The sequence below is a fragment of the Chenopodium quinoa genome, unplaced genomic scaffold (genome assembly GCF_001683475.1).
Source record: "Chenopodium quinoa cultivar QQ74 unplaced genomic scaffold, ASM168347v1, whole genome shotgun sequence".
In the NCBI taxonomy this organism is placed as follows: domain Eukaryota; kingdom Viridiplantae; phylum Streptophyta; class Magnoliopsida; order Caryophyllales; family Amaranthaceae; genus Chenopodium; species Chenopodium quinoa.
In genome coordinates this window covers 1060038-1077108 of record NW_018743292.1, presented here as the reverse complement: position 1 = coordinate 1077108, position 17071 = coordinate 1060038, and the positions used below count along the sequence as shown (strand labels likewise).

General features: G+C 32.8%; 1 protein-coding gene across 1 annotated transcript; it reads left to right on the top strand.

The window, feature by feature from the left end:
• Nucleotides 1–1931: 1931 nt before the first annotated feature.
• On the top strand, nt 1932–9533 carry LOC110737184 (outer envelope protein 80, chloroplastic-like; the record flags this gene model as incomplete). The annotated part of the gene is made up of 16 exons (XM_021917559.1): nt 1932–2591; nt 3295–3388; nt 3482–3564; nt 3685–3782; nt 4025–4094; nt 4636–4729; nt 5471–5552; nt 5656–5691; nt 6625–6778; nt 6883–7023; nt 7192–7262; nt 7374–7446; nt 7523–7638; nt 7757–7904; nt 8615–8684; nt 8819–9533. Coding segments are annotated over 16 exons (2145 nt in total), but the record flags the coding sequence as incomplete, so codon positions are not given.
• Nucleotides 9534–17071: the final 7538 nt, after the last annotated feature.

Sequence of the window (17071 nt, the reverse complement as noted above, 5' to 3'; positions counted from 1 at the left end):
AGAGTGATAATGCTACTCAAAGTTTTTTGGGTTTTTGTGGTAGTTTTTTCAAAAAAAAATTAAATTAAATTAAATGGTAGTTGTTCTCAAAAGTGGTCATTTAAATGATTGTTGTTGGCAAAATTTCCAATTTACTACGTAAATTTAATATGATTAGGTCATGTCCGCGCGGGAAACTCTTTCAGTTTAACCTTATGTCATATGTAGTAAATTTATTGTTAACAACATTAATGAGTGAAAATGTGTAAACAAACAATTTTAGGCATATAGATGTCCTCGCGCTATTATTAAGAGTTAAAAAAATAATTAACATTAGTAAAGACAAATAAGTAAATAAACATTTAAGAGGATAAATTTGTCCAAATACTATTTATAAGAGTTAAAACTACTTTTTAAATGGTATTGATTGATACGGAGTATAAGAAATGTTTGTCAAAAAATGAATAATAATAAAACAAATGTGTTAACATTACAAAAGAACATAAATGAAACATGTTACTTTGTACAACTTGACCGACGACTTTACAACAAAAGTTGATGCCCAACATATGATAATTTATATGTTCAGATCCCCTCCATCATTTGTAATTTGTAACGTAATTGTGGCTCAATTTAAAAGAATATTAATCAACACTTATAAAAAATTGATAATACAACTATACTTCCACTTATAACACATGGTTTTTTTTTTATTTCCTCTAGCCCTAAATGTTCTTCTTGTTAATAACCTGATCACTATACCAATTGGCTGTGTATAGCGGTGATCGGGGCTACACTTGGTAAAGAGAACCGCGTGTTCGATATCCCTCAACAATACTTGGGAGGGGACTGGAACTTAACCACCAAAAATTGGACCTCGAATCCAGATTAGCCCAAATGATAAATCGGGTGAAACACCCAAAAAAAAAATTGAACACTATTCACAACTTTTATAGAATTTCCTAAATTCTTCTTAATGTTGATACGATTAAAAAGAAAGACATAGACAAGTGAATTCTTGTTTAGCACTTTAAACCTCGATTAGTTACCCCTATCAAACTTTTTTTTTTTTTTTTGAAACAAACCCAACCCCCCCCCTATCGAACTTAATCTCCTTCATGGAGGATTTTTGATATAATTTTCCCAATTAACTAAAAAAAAAATAACACAAAATTCTTGTTTGATTTGTCTTTAAAAATATTAAATTATTATTATTGTTACTAACACTTATTAGAGATATTAACGCTTTAACATGCATAAGAATAATTAATTTTGGAGGGGCTTTCATCGGTTTTTACCAGTGAAAAGCCCCAATCTTTGTTTTTTTTTTTTTTTTTTTTCTGTCTTTTCTATTTATTTTTGTTTGTTTTAGATTTATAATAATTTTTCCTCTTCTAGGAGGAACGTTTCTCCCTTGAAAGAAAGGGGTTTTCTTATTCTTTGGGAGGATTTTTCTCCTTCGAAAGATAAGGTTTTTCTTCTCTCTTTTGAGGGAGGATTTGTTTTTTTGTTTGATGGATTGTCGTTGGGTTGTTTCATGGATAAAGATCTGTGCGAGATCAAAAAGAGGTTAATTTTTCGATTATAATCTGACGAATCAGGCGAAAATTTTCTCACCGCTACAACAAGTCGATAGACCCCCTCATCGAAGAAGACTATAAATCACAGCGTTGTGAAAGAAGATATAAAAAATGTACGATTTGCGACAACATAAATATCGTATGACTTTTTATTTATAAATCAATCTTTGTTTAAAAAAAAAAAATTACAAAAGTCAAAATACAACCCGAATTGAAAATATACGACTTGAGCCACCCAACAAGCAAATACTTCGAAGTCCGAAATTAATGTTATCAGACCGATCGGTTTGAGCGTTTAACATCTTCTGCTTGAATTTAACGTCTGCTTTTAATCAAAAACCAAAAACCCTTTCTTCCCCAAAACCCTAATTCAATGATCAGATAACAAAGAAAACCCCGAATTTCGAAACAACCCAATTTTATTTTTACTCTGAAAACTTTAATTTCACTTCCATTTCTTCAACTCTGCTTAACAATGGCGATATTGAATTCAAATCATCCGCCATTAAAATCCCTATTTCTTCACCTCAAAATCCCATCTGTCACCTCCCATTTTGCTCCCAATCCCTAACTTCCACCCTCTCACAAGCCAAATTCTCAATTACCCAGTTCCTAGATTCCCTCAAATCCCACAAAAAACCCATCAAATTGCGCTCTTTCTATTCACCATTGCTGTGCTCTTCGACATTGGCACTGAACGAGTCGACTCAGCCTCAACCCGGTGGTGCTGGTGGCGGCGGTGGTGCGATTGAGGTGGCTCAGCCAAAGGCGCCGGTGAGTCGGACACGGAGGGAGGATGAGGAGAGAGTGTTGATTAGTGAGGTGTTAGTGAGGAACAAAGATGGTGAAGAATTGGAGATGAAGGACTTGGAATCGGAGGCGTTAACGGCGTTGAAAGATTGCCGGGCGAACTCGGCATTGACGGTTAGAGAGGTTCAGGAAGATGTTCATCGGATTATTGATAGTGGCTATTTTTCTTCATGTATGCCTGTTGCTGTAGATACTCGGGATGGTATCAGATTGGTCTTTCAGGTATATAATTTTGATATATTATGTTTTTAATGCATATTAATTTGATTGAATGCTGTTTCTTATATGAGCTTGGTAATTGAGATTAGATGAAGTAATAATTTAGGCTGTGTTATAGGAATGCACTTTGTTGCTACTTGCTAGTCATGTGAAAGAGAATGAACCTTTGGTGAACATGGTTTGTATCACTATTAAGAATTTGAGTAGCAAACGAGTCCCTTGAAATTGCGCTAGCAAGTTCTTTTGGATTCCCAGCGTTAAATAAGATAGATTGGAATAAGAAATGCAAATTGTTGAGCCGTAGGTGCTGTTTGTGGTATCTTGTCTTTGTTGCAAAGCGAGTAAAAGGGGACTCGGAAATTTAAACGGAGGGAGAGGGTAGTGGGTTTGAAGTTTCATCTATATTTTGTTCTAAAGTAAAGGGTAGAAGGATTGCATATTTGCATCATTATCATTTTGTCCAGGAGCTTATTTGATTTTCTCTGCCACGGTCATATATCCTTGTGGCACGTGCCATATTACCTTGTTATATGTTTTCTGCTATAGTCAGTATCTAAATATCCCTTGGACCTCTACTTTATGTCCATAGGTATATTATATGATCATGCTGTTATTATCTTGGTGAATATAGCTGCCCTGAATCTAGATATTCTTCTTTTTTGAGATAGCTAGTTTGTTTGATTTGCTTTCTCTTTTGTCGCACAAGGTAGAACCAAACCAGGAGTTTCGGGGATTGGTGTGCGAAGGAGCTAATGTTCTTCCGTCCAAATTTGTAGAGGATAAATTTCGTGATGGATATGGTAGGTTTTTATTTTGTCTCTCTGTTGCTAGAGTTTCTGAGCTACTTAATGTCTTCTCTCCTTTAAATTAAATTTTGTCATCAAGCTGTGCAGGAAAAGTGGTCAATATCAGGCATTTGGATGAAGTGATTGAATCCATCAATGGATGGTATATGGAGCGTGGCCTTTTTGGCATGGTTAGTATTTGTTTATTTTATTCATTTTAAGGTTATTAAATTATTCTCTTTTGTTACCTTATGCCCGAGGCCAAAGCTGTAATAAGTTGGAGCAGAAGATTCATTATTCTATTCTTACAGGTTTCAGGTGTTGAGATTCTTTCAGGGGGTATACTAAGGCTACAAATTGCTGAAGCTGAGGTCAATGATGTCTCAATCCGTTTTCTTGATCGAAAGACGTAAGTTTTAAATTTATCATTTTTGCTTCTTTATTAAGGCAATATTAAGAGAAAGGTATGGGCAAGCAACAAAGAATGGTGCCTATGTTCTGTCAACCTTAGTAAATAGTTTCACATAATGTTTCATGTTGAAGGTATGTTATGCTACAAAATTTAGTGGATGGTGTTCCACTGATACTGCGAATAATTGCTGATATAACGGGTTCATAACTAATTGTGTAAATTTAAATGTTTTCTTTTAGCCGTGAGCCAACTGTGGGGAAGACAAAGCCTGAAACAATACTCCGCCAGCTTACAACTAAAAAAGGACAGGTAAAATTATTGCATTCACTGTTGTAGTCTTGTAGATATCAAGTGATATTGCATTTTCTTTAATGTGTTCAATTGTAATTTTAAATTAGGGATGCTGCTGAAGAATATTGTATATTCCTCTCTGTCTATAGCCATAATCAACATTCTGTTGGTCTTTTGATCTTCTTATCTGTTGAAAATTTGCAATTTACTCTAACAATTTTTTATTATTATTATTATTTATTTATTTTTTAATTTATTATTTAAATAAAAATACTCTGCTTGATAAGACTGGCTGTTTGAGCTTTAATAGATAATTTTCTAGATATAGAGTTCTCCGTCACCTTCAGAAAATCAATTTCAACTTTCAAGCAGAATTGTTTTATGGAAATTTGTAGGGTTTCTATCATTGGTTAATTAGCCACTGTGATTTTTATTTTCATTATTTTTATCCTCCAGCTTGAAATATCCTTGTTTATGATCATGGTATTAAGAAATTATACCAACTTTTGAACTTTGTAGTCTGATATGTTATTATGTATTCCCCATGTTTCTTTTGCAGGTTTACAGTTTAAATCAAGGAAAAAGGGATGTTGAGACAGTTCTAACTATGGGAATTATGGAAGATGTTAGCATTTTTCCCCAGCCCGCCGGAGGTAACTATAAAAAGCAAATTTGTCATCAATTGATTTCAAGTTCATGTGATGCCATGTTAAGTTTTTGATCGTAAGGTTGGACCTTATCTTGGTTAAACTTCTCTCCTCCCCCCTGGTCAATGAGTATCAGTTTGCAAGCGTCATTTTTCTAATGTTTTAGAAAAAAACATCTTTTTTAGTCTTCTGCTGACCACTGGTTCACTGATGAATTTACAATGAATGGGGGTTCTGTTGCTAAATTTGTAGTTGGCATGGCTGCATGGCAAATTCAAGCTGCTTAAATTGCATTTTGATTTTGGTTAAAGACATGTTGATTTTGCTCTCCAAGATGATGCTTGAATGTACAGCCGTTGAGATTATTATATTGTGCAATACTCTCCTGCTTATTTGTGGCCTTAGGCCTGAATTTTTGTTGATAGGTCAATTGATCCCTGGCTTCAATGTGTCTGATGGTTGGTGGAGAGGATACCCTCTTCTGCTTGAACCTAGGCTTTGAATTGAATTTTCCTGTTACCCATTAGCTCGGCTATTTAATATATATTCTGCCTACAAACCAAATTGTTTGGCTTCAGTTATCTCTTCATTTAAGTCTTGCTGTTGGTGCCACTTCATTACTCTTTAGAGACTATGGTGATAGTCATGTTGGAAAAAATATGAATAATGTTGATGGAATCTCTTTGAATTTGGCATCTGTCTTATTTCCACTATTCTAATGTCTTTCTTTTGCTTCCTACACTCCAGACACTGGTAAGGTTGATTTGGTAATGAATGTGGTTGAGCGTGTGAGTGGAGGTTTCTCAGCTGGTGGTGGAATTTCGAGTGGGTAAGACAAGATACTGTGATAATGATCTATTTAGTCTTCAAAATGGCGAGTCTTGGCTATGTATATTTTTCTTCTGATTCATTATGGTTATATAAATTTGCAGGATAACCAGTGGTCCATTATCAGGTTTGATCGGAAGGTACTATTCTGTTGCTTTGAAGTTCACTACGTAAAATAAAAAATCCCCATCATTCATGACTTGCATGCCATAGTGATGGATACCCTTTAGAAAATTGTCCCTTTTAAAGTTCTTTACAAACTGATTTGCATATCTATGAAAACAAATCATGTATGATTTCCTTGGTAATTGTGAGTTGTCTTAGACTCTTAGTATCTGAAGAAGCTATAATTCTTCTTTACCAATCTTTTGTTTTTCATGCCGTTGGCAGGTTCATGGCCATTCCAATTGTGTACAATCTTACATGTTATGTCACACTAGCTGAAACTATTATGTGCTGCTCTCTTATCACTTTTTAAGAGCTTTAGCTATTGCATTTTCCTTGTTGAAATTGGGCATCTAGTATTTCGATTGTTGGTATTAGATTGGTCGATGATTTATGGTTAATGGTTGAATGTACAACTTATGTGAATGAAGGATTTTGGATGGTGATAGGTTAGTGGCAAATCAGTGTTAAATTGGCAAAAAGGTATTTGAAGGTTGGAAGGACAAAAGGCAAATACCAAATGTCCTGTATTAAATGTCATCTCTTTCTAAGGCCGATACATGGTAGATACTGCTCGAAATTTTTACATAACCTGCAGCTATCTTCTGGGCACATTGGTATTTGTTGCGTTTGACTCTATTTATGCATGTGGAATTTTTTTTTTTTTTTTTTTGTCAACTTGTGTATGTATGAGAGTTTCAAGTAGAGGGCTCCTGGGAGCATTATATGGAGAACTAGATGAATCTTTTATTTATGTCTTGTTTCAAATGTTTGGGGTGCTTATGTTGTTCTTGTATAGAAGCCTGTTTTCTCTGAGTAGTACATTTTGATGAAACTTTATCTGCTTGAGTTCTTTGTGATCTTATAATTTTTTACAAGAATTCTTTTTACCTTAATTTTGGTTGCAGCTTTGCATATTCTCATAGGAATCTTTTTGGTAAAAATCAAAAAGTCAATGTTTCCCTTGAGAGGGGGCAAATCGACTCTATATTTCGGATAAATTACACAGTCCCTTGGATTGAAGGTGATGATAAGCGTACGCAACAGTCAATTATGATTCAGGTGATAAGCCACAATCTTGCTTATCTATCTTCTACAATGAAAAGGGTATTGCGTTTTTTGCGTTTTTAATTTGGTGCTGTCACTTGTCTTAATTGGTCATCCAGAATTCAAGAACTCCCGGTACTTTGGTCCATGGTAACCAGCCCGACAATAGTAACATAACCATTGGCCGTGTAACAGCTGGCATGGAATTCAGTCGACCTCTAAGACCAAAGTGGAGTGGAACAGCTGGACTTACGTTTCAGGTATCAAAAAATTAGCTGGTTTCATGCTTCATTTATCTATTACCGGAACGTATAGCTTTTTCTGGTGGTATTTATGGAAACTTTGGGCATATCATTGTCTGATAGTTATCCAGGTGAACTCATGTTACTTATTAATTTTTGTATTATTTCCCATTTATGCTATTGCAGCGAGCTGGTGCTCATGATGACAAGGGGGATCCTGTTATAAAAGATTTTTACAGCAGCCCTCTTACTGCAAGGTATAGGCCATTGCTGACATCAAAATTTGCAAAGTCTGCCACTTTTTTGCTGTCTATTATTCTTGTATAAACTTTTGAATTGTATTTGATGTGCTATTATGTTGTGTTCAGTGGGAATACTCATGATAATATGTTGCTTGCGAAATGCGAGTGTGGCTACACTGGTGATTTAGGATCCTCAATGGTTAGTTATCAGTCAATTTAGAAACACGTAATTTGTTCATTATTCCTTCTTTTGCTCATATTGTACCTTTATGCAGTTGGTCTTCAGCATGGAACAAGGTCTTCCTATCTTGCCAGAGTGGTTGAGTTTTAATAGAGTAAATGCCCGTGCCCGGACAGGGGCAGAGGTTGGGCCAGCCAATCTTCTTTTAAGGTTTGATATGCTCCTTGGTTTTTGGTTGCTTGTGTGTAAATGATTGGTACAATCTTCATTTCTTCTTTTAATTTTTGAAAATTTTGACACTAAATCAATAGTACCTTTGGTTTTTCAGTTTGTCTGGTGGTAATGTGCTGGGTAAATTCTCTCCTCATGAAGCATTTGCCATTGGTGGCACAAACAGTGTGAGAGGATATGAAGAGGGTGCTGTTGGCTCTGGCCGTTCCTATGTGGTTGGCTGCGGTGAAATTTCCTTCCCTCTGGTACGTCAAATGCTCAGCTGATTGCATGTTTTTCCTACAACTTGTTGTCTCTGTATATGTAGACTTAGAGTCTGAAATCCTTATGGAAGTGATCTGCTTCAATTTCTGCATCTCTTAAACATCTTGTTATTTAAGTATGCCTAGTTTTTGGAAATGAAGACTTTGTCACCATTTTCTTTTATGTGGGAAGTCGGGAATGTGACTTGGGAATGTCTAATATTATGTATGTATAACCTAGCAAGCATCACTACTTACACTAATTATTCTATAAAGCATTAGCATAACTAGGAATCTAGAATGGACCAATGTGGTACAAATGGAAGCTTTGAAATTTGTTTGTTAACATCCCAGCATCTTAGCAAACTAGCCAAAGTCCACTGTTTGCTTAATGGTTGACGTCATGCAGTTGCTTTTACATTTTGCATTCGTTCAATTCACTAGAAGTGTAAGAGCTTCTAAGAGAGGATGCCACCAGAAAGTGTATGTGACGTTTATGCTTTGAATTTTATCCTTCTGTATCTTGGGAGTGCAGTGTAGATTATCTTGCCTTTTTTTGGGATTTATAAAGGTAGTTAAAATTGTGATACTTTCTTTGCTTGTTTTAATGATCTTGATGGTTTACACTTCCTCTTAAATTCAACTAGATTGTCAACAAGATCTTGTTAATACCATTGACTTATCCCTTGAACATAATATTTTTTTTATTTCAGTTTGGTCCAGTAGATGGCGCCCTTTTTGCTGATTATGGAACTGACCTTGGATCAGGCTCATCTGTTCCAGGTATGTGCATCTTTTCTAATCTTATGAGCCCCATAGAAAGGCATGATTTTTTGTTTGTCTACATAGATCTAGATTTTGGTGGATTAAACTAAATTTGTGATGTTCATAGTATTATATATCTGTTGTATTTGAAGGTGATCCTGCTGGTGCAAGAGGTAAACCTGGGAGTGGATACGGGTATGGAGCTGGTATCCGCGTGGAGTCTCCTTTAGGTCCTCTACGGCTTGAATACGCCTTCAATGACAAGAAAACTGGGAGGTTTCATTTCGGTGTTGGACATCGTAACTAGCAACTCTTCTATGGGATCTTTCGTAGGTTGTCACGTTCCTAATCAAAGTTTTGTCCCCTGAAATATAGATTAGGACCCCCCACATTTTTTTTAAAATTCACTGTTAGAGGTTCACAATTGATGTTGATTCAGCTTACTTGTAAGAGGGTTTACACATGAGCACATCCCTGTTACTGTTTCTTCCTGCTTCAATTGTATATTGTCCAGTCTTTTTTTTTTATTTCTTGTTTTTTCTTGCATTATTTTATTTTATTTTTGTTATCTTTTTTAATTAAGTTTTGTGGAATTTGTGCGCGATTAGAATTTTTATTTATTATTTATTTTTTTCCATTTTTTGGTGAGAGGGAGCCGAAGTCCCTACATGAGCAATGATGCAAATATAATTTGATTCCGGATGTTATGTAATAACTCCGATATTTGAACCTACTAGGCATCTTTTGTTTATTTTAGCCTCTGTATGTATCCCATATCTAAAGCCTTGTTCACAATCTTTGTAAAGACGGATGGTCATTTACTCATTTAGTATAACACAGATGGGCAAAGTTTGCCAAATTTTCACACATCGTATAACTTCAAATAACATTGAACTATAGTGAATGTCTATAATCAATTTGTTTTCCCTTTTTATTTTTTCTCTGTTATTCGTGTAAGTATGGGTCTCGGTTTAAGTCTTATCTCAAAAGATGAACTGCTCACTACTATCTTTTGAGTAATGAGAATATGAGATGATGTTTGATGGATTGTTTATAAAGAATTTTTTATCCTTGAGATACTTTCTTTGTTTCCAAAAATCTTCTTGTTTGGAATTTATTTGTGGGATAATCACCGCTAAACTCAAAAAATTTTAGAAAAGAGAGAGCATGTGTTTCTCAAGCTTGTAAGGCCAATGATGGAACATAAGTTGCAAGTTAGTCAAATAACATCACTTATCTGTGATAAACCGTATATGTACATTTTTGACTTCGACAAAAATGTATATCAAAGTAGGATAATTGAGCAAATACTAATCAATTCAGGCGGCCGAGTTTGAGTTGACACATTTTCACGTTGTACTGACATCAGCTCTTAATAGTAAACTCCTATTCGATTTAATATATCTCTTAATACCTTCAAGTCAATTCATATTTCTCTTAAATAGCTAACTTCGAGTCAAGTCCATGTCATTTCATTGTGTCGTCTTATTATATGAATAATTGGTTTAAAATTAATATATCCCTAAACAAAATTAGTGGTCGACATGCAAATCAGGATTTGATGATAAACTAGAAAATAAGACATGAATAAGGACATAGGACGGGCACAGCTTAAAGAAATGTACACTCGTGTTGCCTTGAAAATTGTGAAGCAAACACATGCAAGATTTTGTCATTGGATTACCCAATTAAATCAGCAGAAGATCGGATCACTTTGGTCTAATCTGGCGGCCTTCATTTCACAGAGATAATACAACTTTGTACAATGGGAACTAAACATAATCCCATTTTCCACCTATTTTTTTTCATTGTAAAATCGTATTGTTAATTAAGCTTGCCATATACTTCGTAATATGGTTGTCGGAATATCAATTAACTCGAGTAGTTTTAAAATGTTATTAACGCACTAATTTTATTGATATAGAATCTTATTACCATATAGCTAATAATTGTAAGTTATAAATTTTCATCCAATATATATAGACATACTTTTATAGACATAAAATATTAACAGGTAAAGTAATGTGGTAAAACATAACAGTTAAAATGGTAATATTATATGTGAATGGAGAAAGAAGACGTGTTTTGTAATAACGAGTTAGAGTAGTACGTACTCAGCTTGAAACCCTCAAGGAGTGTTTGTCTCAAATAAAGACAGAAATTTCTTAGTAAGGTGATCAAACAAAATATAATAAACAAAATGAAACAATATATAGTGTGATAGTATGTGTGTGTTAGCATGATTCTATGTGTCTAATTGTATTGGTTAGACCACCCTGCAAAAATAGAGGTATTTAATGTCCCCCGCCTCTCCTTTTTTTCTGTTTATTGAAAATGCCCACTTTAATTTGATTTGGGAATTTGCAAATCCCCAAAAATTATTTTCTAATTTTTTACTGTATTTTTTACTTTTTAATTTTCTATTAGGAGTACGTAGTATTTTTTTTTTATTAACTGTTACATTTCTTCACCTCTACTTTGGCTGCTCTTTGGTTTAAAAAAAAAAACTTTGGCTGCTCTTTATTTTTTCTTATTTAAAAACTTACTATGTCTTATCCAAAACAAGCAGGGTTTCCTTCCCCAAAAGCTTGCCCCCAAAGGCAACCTCCTTTTTTGCTTTTCTTTCTCGAAGCAACTCCATTTTACAATGTTTTTTTGTGTTCAAACAATCTTGCATTTTGTATAATCAACAATGTTATTCATTGTATTGTTTTATAATTTTAATGGAGATGTAAGCGAGCTGAGTTGAGTGTAGCTTTAAAATCTAATAAAACGCCAGTCCACACATTACATATCCAGCTTATATATTTCTCCTCGACTTGTTTTTGGAAAATTATTGGACTTTAATTCGACCTCTTAACTTGGTCCAAACTCCAAACTCGGCTTGTTGTCATTGTTATTACTTGCATTTGGTTGTTTTTGTTTTGTTACAATACAAATTTACATGAACTAATTAAACAATCAAATATCATTTAAAAGCAAAACTAATAAATTAATCAAATTGTTAGATTTTAATTACTTTTAAGTAGAACTTGATTGAGATATCTATCACTAAAAAAACTAATTAATCTGGTAATACTTAATTTGATATATAGCTAGGCTTATATAATACGGAGTACAATATATAAACGTTTTTGGATCCCAAAACAAGACTAGTTACTACCAACCCTCTTTTGTTCTTTGTCTAAATTAAATTAAAATAATTAGGGTTTGTTTGTTTCTCATTGGCCGGTTTAGCAAATGTTAAGCATTGACTTAAGAAATGAAAATGTTGGGTTTAATGAGGAAATGTGTGATGGGACAAGAAAGGGGACATGAAAAACCTTTCTATTTGACTTTGCCTTTTGGCACGTACACTCACTACTTAACTTCCCTAGAAACATGGGATATTATTATTTTACTCCTGTTCAAATTGTCACTCTTATTTTCTCTCGATCTCTAGTGTTCAGCCATACATGCCTTTACAAATTTTATTAGATCGATTATAAGACCCTGTTTTTTTGAGCTGTTGTATACTGCTCTGCTCTGCTGATATCTACTTTGCTTTGCTCAGAATTTCAAAAAAATAAGACCTAATTATTTTTTATTGTGTTTAAATGTTGTTTAAATGTTGTTCATAAATTAATATGATTACTACAAATTACGTATATATGCACTAAAAAAATTATACACTAGAAACACGATCTATTATTATTACAATTAAAATAAGACGTTACATACATTGCTTACTTTATTTCTTCCTCATTTTCCAACCTTTTTTTTACTCTTTATTACATACATCATGATTACATGCATGTGTTTCATTTCTTTCAACTTGGTTTTATGACGTGCATGTTGCTATGATATAGCTTCATACGGAATACTAAAAAGTCTAAAATCCATGATATGTATGTCATAATTTTTTCTTTTAACTATATACAGTAATTTCATCATTTTAAAAGCTAGATCGAATAAATATGCTAGCTTAGGGCTTTATAATAATGAGTTTTGTATCTATCAATATATTATACATACTACGTATATAACTAGTAACAATGTTAGCTTAAGTAACAATGCTAGCATAAGTGTGTATCTTTTCTTCTCACAAAAAAAAAAAAAAAAAAAGAAAAGAAAGTAATGCTAGTTTAACTTTTATGTATACATTTGTTTCACGACACAATAATAGAAGAATTAGTTAAAATCTTCAATACATTTTATACAGAATATAAAATTATACATACATATACAATTTTACAAATAATAATTAGAACTCTAAAATATAAAAGTTCATAGAATTTATGTAAGACATGGCCCAAAAATTTTGGAATAAGTAATCATTTGTTGTGTGTGACCACACATATATACTGCTTAACTTGCTGGTAGCTAAGCTAGTGGATGCATGATAATACATGTGGGACTACTAAACTATACACATGCATGAGAGTGACCAACATAATGAATAATGAACATAGAAAGAGTGGATTTTTATGAAAGAGGCGGTTTAAAGATAAACAAAAACATCGAATATTTTTTTATCCCTTAAGAATTACCTCTTGTTTCAGAATAATTGACACTGTCAATATTAATATATAAATAATAATAACATTCATCATATGCTTTAATTATTCTGTAATGGAGGGAGTATTTCCATATGACTTTTCAGTCGGGAAAACCAACCTTTTAACTTTGTCCCATAACGTACTACTCCACTTATTTGATCGTCTCTATCTTTCTTTCATCTCATGTGCACATTTTTAGTAGCTCAAGAGAGTATGAAATGCAAACGACCACGACAACAATACGTAAATTGAATAGAGGATAGTTTATGAGTTATAGTAGGACAGCAAAGAATTGAAAGAGAAAACAAAGAGAGTTCAATAAATGATGTTGTTGTAAACAAATGAAAATTGCAGGTGGTACAAAATACAATTGTTCCTCTGGCTCTAAATCATAAGGAATGTCAATCATCCATATTGTCTCCATGCCCCTACCTAAGCTAAGTTATCTTATTCTCTCTCTTGTCATAGACCCATCACATTCACATTCACATAAAGCCTAGTTACCTTCAAGTGGGTCCCATCAGCAGGGTCTTATGGGTCCCACCTTATGTTAATAACTTTGAAATTATTTGGTATAACCATAGGGTACCAATGATATTTGAAAATGAAAGAAAATGTTGTGTTTTTGAAAAAAGAAAATTAAGAATGAAATTTTTTAGGTTAAATTACTTGGAGATCAACTAGATGTTGAATGTGGGATTTATATACATATATAAGTATAGAGACAATATATACTTGATACTTGAGGCACTATATATATGATGCAAATCGATAATTCTATTGGGGACACATGAATAATAGTATTGCATTCGATCAAGTGTTGTTTTTAACATCAATTATCACGAGGTGTAAATGTTACATTTAAAGAATGACATAATAATAATAATAATAATAATAATAATAATAATAATATACTTCTTCTGTTTTCTTTTAAATGCAACACACTTTTTTGGCACGCACTTTGAGAAAGAGATTAAGCAATGTAAACGGAAAAATTAATCAATATAATTTATACGCGTAATAACTAACCCTTTTCTAATTATAGTGTTAAAATTATTTTGTTAAATTCGCTCGTTTGCCTACTCTAATCAACTCCTAAAAAAGCGTGTCAAAAAGATATGTTCCATTTAAAAGAAAATAGAGGATGCAAAGATGACTTTTCATAAGGGATTTCACCATTCAATAATTAACATCAATAATTATTCTTTACTTACCCTACTCTTTATCCTTGTATGTCTATGGAGATAGATAGAGTTAGAGCAAATAAACACCAAAATAAAGAATAACATAGTAGGGTAATAAATCAGATGTATGTTACAAGCATATTACTTCGTATTATGCATGGTTAATGGTAGAATCAACCAGCCATGCAAACACCCCAAAAGGTCAAGAGTCTATTAAAAAAAAAACGAACATGTTTAAATTAGTGGGCTTTCTATTAGTTTATCCCCCTTAACAATCAAGTCTGGATTTCGCCTCTATTGTATTGTGGCTTTCTCTCCTATCTTTTCTCATTCTGAACATCAAGTAACTACTCCTAATAACCAAAACAGCTGTGTGACTTGTACCCTTCATCACTTTTCTAGCTATCCACTCTTTCTCTTTGTCCTTCTCAATTCTCCCCTTTTTCCCCTTATATTTTCTACACTAGTACAATGGTGAAAGTGATATACTAGGTCAAAATCTCACAGTCAAGAGATCAAAATAGAACTAACTTACCATTTTAGTTTTTGTTTTTCCTCCACCCCAAATCAGTTGCTAGTCATGTTACATAGGTTATATGATTTGAATTAACATACAATTCATCAATGTAATAAAATTAAGTCTAGGTGAAGGTAATGCATAATATTACCTACACTTACGGGTTTGTTGTAACTGACTTGTATGCGAGTAACACCATGAAATTAAAAAAAATTGTAACGATTAGAAAAAATGTATTCCGTAGTAGATAAAAAATACGAGTAATGCCATGAAATTAAAAAAATAGTAAGTGGGTCCTAATAGCATATTTACATCCATTTTGACATGTGATATATGGGCCAATAATATTCTTTTTCTTCTGTAGTATAATTGGAAGAATTCTCCCCTAACTGTTATTGTTCCGCCAGGATGATGTTATCTGAAACTTTATTATAAATAGAGTTTGGTTCAATTTTCGTTGGCATTGAAAAGAATAAGCACAAATTTAGTTAAACATAACTATTAACCTATCAAATTCCAACCTTTTAAAAGACCTTATGTTAAAGAAGAAACAATAATAATACTAATAAGCAGTTGAATTATTGTAACACGTCAAAAAAATTGATAAAAAACCTTGTCAATCAAATTTGACGCATCAACCTTAAATGTAATTATAACCAAATTGTCAGAACAAAATGGTTGCAGTAATAATAATGATAAAAGTTACTTATAATATAACTGTTGATTGATATTACAAGGTATGTTAATTTACACCGTACCATGCTATTCATGCATCTATCTATTTTGGTGTCGGGATCCTCTCTTGTAACTAGACGGTTCAATAATTAGGAAAAATGGCTAAATACAGAGTACTTTGTAATCGGTATAAAGATATTTAGCGTATTAGTTTTGTATTTGTATTTGCGTAAATGACATTAAGTTTAGTGTATGGCTAGCTACATGATGTATCTATGTGTATTTATAATAGTAATCTTGAATTCTTTATTCATTTGTATGACTAACCTCGTTAATTTATAAAGATAATCTTATTTTGTCTATAAAAATAACCTATATTCATCATTATACAAGTAACATCAATTAATTTTAAAGAAGGAACTCTATTTGATCATCTGATTGAGTAACCCCTCTTCTTTTTTATTTAAATAATAAAATAATAAAGCAACTCTAGGGTGGCGGGATGTTGTGGGATCCATGGGAAGAACCTCAACCACTTTCTTTTCCTGGTTGCAAACAATTTCAGGATTATAGGGAATGCATAAAAGGATCATATAATACTGTTTGGAATCATTTATAACTACTATTAAGTCATAATAATCCTGTGGTGGCACACTGGTATATGTGAACCGTGTAACTAGCCAAATATAAGAAGATGCTATTAAAAGTGACTTAAATAGTTTTAATGCACTCGCAATTAAGCTTTATATGAAGTACTAAATAATAATTGAAAATATTAAATAATTAGTTACTCGTATTATCGTATACATTAACAAACGTAAAAGTGTTAATCAAAATCGAATAAAGGCTTTTCACTAGCAATATCTATTTTGTTTGTGATAATCATCCAGTGGTTATTGATAGTAAAAGAGGTAAGATCTGTCACCAGTTTATTTATGGAAGTGTGAACAGTGAGTTGATGTGAATGTAACAGAAGAGACTAGTTTGTTTGTAAGGACCCACAAACTCACACAATTAACACAATATCTAAATTTAATTTCTCTCTTTATTTAAATTAAAAAAACAAAACAAAACAAAAGAAAGAAATTGAGTGAAAGTTTAATTAGTTAATTTTCTCTCTCTAAAAATTGGTTAATCTTGTTCACAAACTCTGAGCCCACCCGACCAGTGTCTCACCCACCAAAGCAATTGCTGGGCAACATTGCATTTTTTGCACCCTATTTTGTTTCCCCTAGGATATTTTCACCCTTTTTTACTTTAATTTATTTTACTTTCTCTCTCTTCTTTTGGTAAATAAATTAATTGGAGTATAGAAAAACTTTAGTGTATATTCCTTGGTATATTAATTAATAACGACTGCTCTCATTTTAGAATTTTTAAGATACATTTTACTGCGTCAAATATGTTAAAAGTTACGTATCCAAGTTTAATATACAATATACAAAGTTTAGTAAATAAAAATAAGGTGAATAAGAGTATAGAACATATCTT